This window comes from Lepidochelys kempii, chromosome 6 (genome assembly GCF_965140265.1).
Source record: "Lepidochelys kempii isolate rLepKem1 chromosome 6, rLepKem1.hap2, whole genome shotgun sequence".
NCBI lineage: Eukaryota > Metazoa > Chordata > Testudines > Cheloniidae > Lepidochelys > Lepidochelys kempii.
The window spans coordinates 743,502-748,501 of NC_133261.1; the positions used below are offsets into that span (position 1 = coordinate 743,502).

The 5,000-nt window shown below is 67.8% G+C and overlaps 2 protein-coding genes across 3 annotated transcripts in view; one reads left to right on the forward strand and one right to left on the reverse strand.

Annotated features, from left to right (window-relative positions):
* The window catches only part of KCTD13 (potassium channel tetramerization domain containing 13), a 3,051-nt gene extending 2,776 nt beyond the window's left edge, over nucleotides 1-275 (forward strand). The window contains exon 7 of the mRNA XM_073346345.1: nucleotides 266-275. Within this exon, the coding sequence (XP_073202446.1) occupies nucleotides 266-275 (10 nt within the window). The remainder of the gene's footprint in view (nucleotides 1-265) is intronic.
* The window catches only part of DOC2A (double C2 domain alpha), a 14,132-nt gene continuing 9,392 nt past the window's right edge, over nucleotides 261-5,000 (reverse strand). For both annotated transcript variants that reach the window (XM_073346458.1, XM_073346459.1), the window contains 7 exons: nucleotides 4,430-4,539; nucleotides 3,737-3,863; nucleotides 3,050-3,109; nucleotides 2,189-2,346; nucleotides 1,807-1,888; nucleotides 1,547-1,643; nucleotides 261-1,324 (listed from right to left, as the gene is read on the reverse strand). In XM_073346458.1, the coding sequence (XP_073202559.1) occupies nucleotides 1,185-1,324; nucleotides 1,547-1,643; nucleotides 1,807-1,888; nucleotides 2,189-2,346; nucleotides 3,050-3,109; nucleotides 3,737-3,863; nucleotides 4,430-4,539 (774 nt within the window). In that variant the 3' untranslated portion in view covers nucleotides 261-1,184. The remainder of the gene's footprint in view (nucleotides 1,325-1,546; nucleotides 1,644-1,806; nucleotides 1,889-2,188; nucleotides 2,347-3,049; nucleotides 3,110-3,736; nucleotides 3,864-4,429; nucleotides 4,540-5,000) is intronic.

The following is a 5,000-nucleotide window of genomic DNA, read 5'->3' on the forward strand; positions in this document are numbered from 1 at the left end:
ACGCGCTATCTCAGAGTGGAGGGGAAGGACATGCAATGCAGGGATGGGGGGCATGAAGGGGGCAAGCCTGGAACATGTGGGTTACTTTGGGGGTGGTTCAAGTGTGGGGTTAAGGAGGGAGAGGATGGGGGTTAGGGGAGGGAGTTCGGGACAGGTGGGGGGTTTGTGGGGAACATGGAGGGAGGTATTGGGGGGTGTAAGGCACTGGGGGTGCTGGGCTGTGGGCAGCGGCCCCCTCACTTCCCCTCCCCTCTCTCCCTTACAGATGTCCCTGACACCGGCCACCCATCCCGACTGCTCAGTGGTGGGGGGTCTCCCCTTCTCCTCGCCCCGGGGGGGCCCCCTGGCTTCCCTCTCCTCCAAGCTCCCACCCCCCACCATTCTCAGCACCGTGCCCCAGCAAATGTTCAGTGACACAGGGGAGGGGAGTGGCGAAGACCCCTGGATGGGGATGATGAGCTTGTCATAGATATCCCGGAATAGAGGGGTTTGGGGGGCAGCCCCCAGATACACACATCTCAGCACTGTGGTGGGACCCCCAGGAGGCCCCCCAAGTTTATTTCACATCCATTCCAGTTGCATTAACAGGCTCCAGACATGCAAATTAACCAAATAAACAGGATTTTGGTATAAAAACCAGTGTCGGGGCGACTTCAGTGACCCCTCATCCCCCCCCCAACACTCCCAGGCCCCCCTGAAATCCCAGAAGCCCTTAGAAGAAAAGCCACAGAATGAGGCTGGTGGTTTTGGGGGACCCTCCTGGTACAAATGACCCTTTTAGAAACCGTCTTGTAAAAAACGGTGCAGAAAAAGGATGCCCCTTTAAGAGCAGGGGTAGGATTTTGACTGCAGACAAAAAAACTCCTTTTAAAGCGGAAGGTGCTAAAGTTGGTCCTTGAAAGGTGGGGGGGTGTGGAGGGAAAGGAGGGGCTAGTTTCCCACCAATTTGAATACTGTTGTGCATAATTATTTTGCAGCAAGTGACAATTTGCATATGAGGCATAGAGGGGTGGAGTCAGTTGCCCCGCCCCCAACCCCGGACCTAACCAAACAGCCCCCCCCGACAGACACAGCACGGAGGGGGTGGGTTTCTTCCCGCCCCCGTGTAAACATGCAAGAGTCCTCGTGCAAAGGGCCCCCGCTCCTGTAAGAGGCGGGCGGGGAGCGGGCGGGGCGGGGGCCAATCAGGGCGCGAAGGCCGAGGATTCTGGGAGCTCGTTGGTCAGCGGATGCCAGCGCTCCCAGCGCTGGTCGGGGGCCTGCAGGCAGCCCAGCCAGTGCCGCAGCCGTTCGCCCTTGGAGCCCGCCCCCAGCGTCGTGCCGCCTGTGGGGAGAGGGCGTTAGGGGTGCCCCAGGCTCAGCCCCCCGCCCCACGGCGCCCTGGGCCCAGCCACCTTGCCCCCGCCCCCCCGGCCGAGCTTGCTCTCCGCCCCACAGCGCCTCTTGCCCAGCCACCCTGTCCCCTGTTAGGCAGCCCCATGGCGCCTCCTGCCAGGCTGCGGCCCCACAGCGCCCCCTGCTGAGCCTGCCCCCGGCGCCCCCTCACCGATGAAGTCGTTGGATTTCCCGATGTCGTAGTCCCAGACTGTGATCTCCAGGGATTTCTGCGCCAGCTCCGATTGGTCAATTTCGTAGAAGAATTCCTGGGCGGGGGGGGAGGTCGGTCAGGCCGGGTTCCCCCCCCCCAGCCTTGCCACCCCCTCCCCACAGTCCCTTGCTCCCTCCCCCAACAGTGGGGGGGCCTTACAGCAAACTGTAGGGGTGCTCTGGGGCTTACCCCCTCCCCCCACGTGGTGCCCCGCCCACCTCGTTATATTCGGGGTTCAGCGTTTTCTTCTTCACGCTTGTTTTGTGCTTCGATTTCTTCTCCATGTCTGGTTTGAGGTACCTGCCCAGAGAGACGCACGATGAACCCAGGAGTCCTGGCTCTCCCCCCGCCACTGCACCCACTCCCCTTCCAGAGCCGGGAGAGAACCCAGGAGTCCTGGCTCCCAGTCTTCCCCCCGCCCCCCTCCCCCCCAGGCCACTGCACCGCACCCCACTCCCCTCTCAGAGGCGGGAGAGAACCCAGGAGTTCTGGCTCCCCCGCCCCCTAGCCACTGCACCCCCTTTCCCCACACCTCAAACTCCCAACTGCCCATGTTTGCCCTGCTGCACCCCTCCCCCCAGCCGAGCACCCCCAGCTCACGTTTTGACGTAGGGGTCGGAGTAGCCATTGACGTCCATGGCGGCCAGGTGGGCGCAGCGCAGAATTCCCACCAGCAGCCCGCGGCGCTCGGAGCTGTACGTCAGCGCCAGCAGGATCCGGCCCCGCTCCTCCAGCTCCCACTGCTCTGCCTGCTCCAACTGGGGGGTGGGGGGCAGCTTGTCAACACCCACATGCTGCCACTGGGGGGAGGGGACCCAGGCATCCGGGACGGCTCCCCAGGGGCCCCGCGGTGCTCCCAGAGCCTGGGACGGGAATGGGACCCAGGCGGCCGGCATAGCTCCCCGGGGCCCCTGCGGTGCTCCCAGAGACACGAACACGGAATGGGACCCAGGCGTCTGGGACGGCTCCCCAGGAACCCCATGGCGCCCCCAGAGACTGGGACGGGAATGGGACCCAGGCGTCTGGCATGGCTCCCCAGGGCTCCTGTGGTGCTCCCAGAAACACGAACAGGAAATGGGACCTAGGCATCCAGCGTGGCTCCCCAGGAACCCCATGGCGCTCCCAGAGACACGAACAGGGAATGGGACCCAGGCGTCCAGCGTGGCTCCCCAGGCGCCCCATGGCGCTCCCAGAGACTAGACTGAGGGATGGGACCCAGGCGTCCGGGACAGCTCCCCAGGGGCCCCGTAGCGCTCCCAGAAACACGAACAGGGAATGGGACCCAGGCGTCCGGGATGGCTCCCCAGGGACCCCATGGCACTCCCAGAGACTAGACAGAGGGATGGACCCAGGCGTCCGGGACGGCTCCCCAGGGGCCCCTACAGCGCTTGCAGAGACTGGGACGGGAATGGGACCCAGGTGTTCGGGGAGGGATAAGCGGCCTGGGGGGAGGGGACCTACCTCTCTGAGGTAACAGGAGATTCCTCGCAGTGCGGCCGACATGGCGGATGGGGAGGCCAGCTGGGTGGGGGGCGGGGGGGGCAGCGGGAGAGGGACAGTCAGAAAAACAGCTCCCTGTACAACACCTGCCCCCCCAGCACATCTGGAAAGGCAGTGACCACTCCAGCACAGCTGGGCAATCTCTGGGGAACATCTGGAAAAGGACTCGAGGCTAAAGCACATCTGGGAGGTGACCCGCGGGAACATCTGGAGCTGGGGCTGCCACTCACTGATATTCCGGGGAGCGAGACAATGTGGGGGCGAGCAGATGCTCTGGGACATGTGGAAAGTATGCGGGTCACATCAGGCACCCAGCGTCAGGGGGGAACATCTGGAACCAGGGAGCGGACACATCTGGGAACCCTTCCGGGGAAGCTCTGGACAGAGGGGTGTGGATCTAGCCTAGGGAACATCTGGAAAGGCTGTAGGTGTGGGGGGAGGGGTGCTGGAAAGAGTCCTCGGTCACATCTGGCACGTCCCAGGGAACCTCGGGAAGGGGGGGCTGTCAGTGCTGGGTCACAGCCGGAAATAGTGGACCACGGTGGTTATTTTACATCCCAGGGGCACAGCTGGAAATGGGATGGCCGCTCAGGCATCGGGAATGTCCAGCAGGGCACATCTGGCCGGGGGAGGGGCCCGGGGTCTCACCGGGATCTGGGGTTCCAGGCAGATGTTGAAATGCTTCTTCTGGGCCGGCTTGAGGCGCCGCAGCGGCACCCGGGTCTCCCCGATGAACTCGTTATGGGTCAGCTTGTCCTCGTCACACACCGAGACCCTGGGGGGAGACGGGGAGTCAGGGGGGCTGCGGGTCGGCAGTGAGGGGTGCCGTGGGGCGGGGGCTGCGGGCCGGCAGTGAGGGGTGCCGTGGGGCGGGGGGGGCTGCGGGCTGGCAGTGGGGGTGCCGTGGGGCGGGGGGGCTGCGGGCCGGCAGTGGGGGCGCCGTGGGGCGGGGGGGCTGCGCGTCGGCAGTGAGGGGTGCCGTGGGGCGGGTGCTGCGGGCCGGCAGTGGGGGCGCCGTGGGGCAGGGGGGCTGCGGGCCGGCAGTGGGGGTGCCGTGGGGCGGGGGGGGCTGCGGGTCGGCAGTGAGGGGTGCCGTGGGGCAGGGGGGCTGCGGGCCGGCAGTGGGGGCGCCGTGGGGCAGGGGGGCTGCGGGCCGGCAGTGAGGGGTGCCATGGGGCAGGGGGGCTGCGGGCCGGCAGTGGGGGTGCCGTGGGGCAGGGGGGCTGCGGGCCGGCAGTGGGGGTGCCGTGGGGCGGGGGGGCTGCGGGTCGGCAGTGAGGGGTGCCGTGGGGCAGGGGGGCTGCGGGCCGGCAGTGGGGGCGCTGTGGGGCGGGGGCTCACCGCAGGGTTTTCCGGGCCATGTCCTCCCTGGTGATGCCCGTGTAGATCAGCCCCTCGTCCCACACCGGGTTGAGCGTGTTCCGCTGCGTTCGTGTCTTCAGCTTGTTGGCCTGGGGGCGGGAGGGGTCAAGCGGCGGGAGGGGCCCACACCAGGGGGCGGGAGGGGCCCACACCAGGGGGCGGGAGGGGCCCGTGCCGGGGGGCGGGAGGGGTCGAGCGGCGGGGGGGGCCCGCACCAGGGGGCGGGAGGGGCCCGCGTGGGGGGAGGAGGGGCCCGCGCCGGGGGGCGGGAGGGGTCGAGCGGTGGGAGGGTCCCACGCCGGGGGGCGGGAGGGGTCGAGCGGTGGGGGGGCCCGCACCAGGGGGCGGGAGGGGCCCGCGTGGGGGGCCCGCGCCGGGGGGCGGGGGGGCCCGCACGGACCGGTCCGGCCGGCGCGGGGTGGGAGGAAGCACCGGGGCCCTGCACAGACCGGAAAGGGCCAGACGCAGCCGGCGGCTCCAGGGCGAACTGGCTAGGCCCAGCTGGCCCCGTGTGGACGGTGAGGGCCTGTACGGACCCGTATGGACCCGG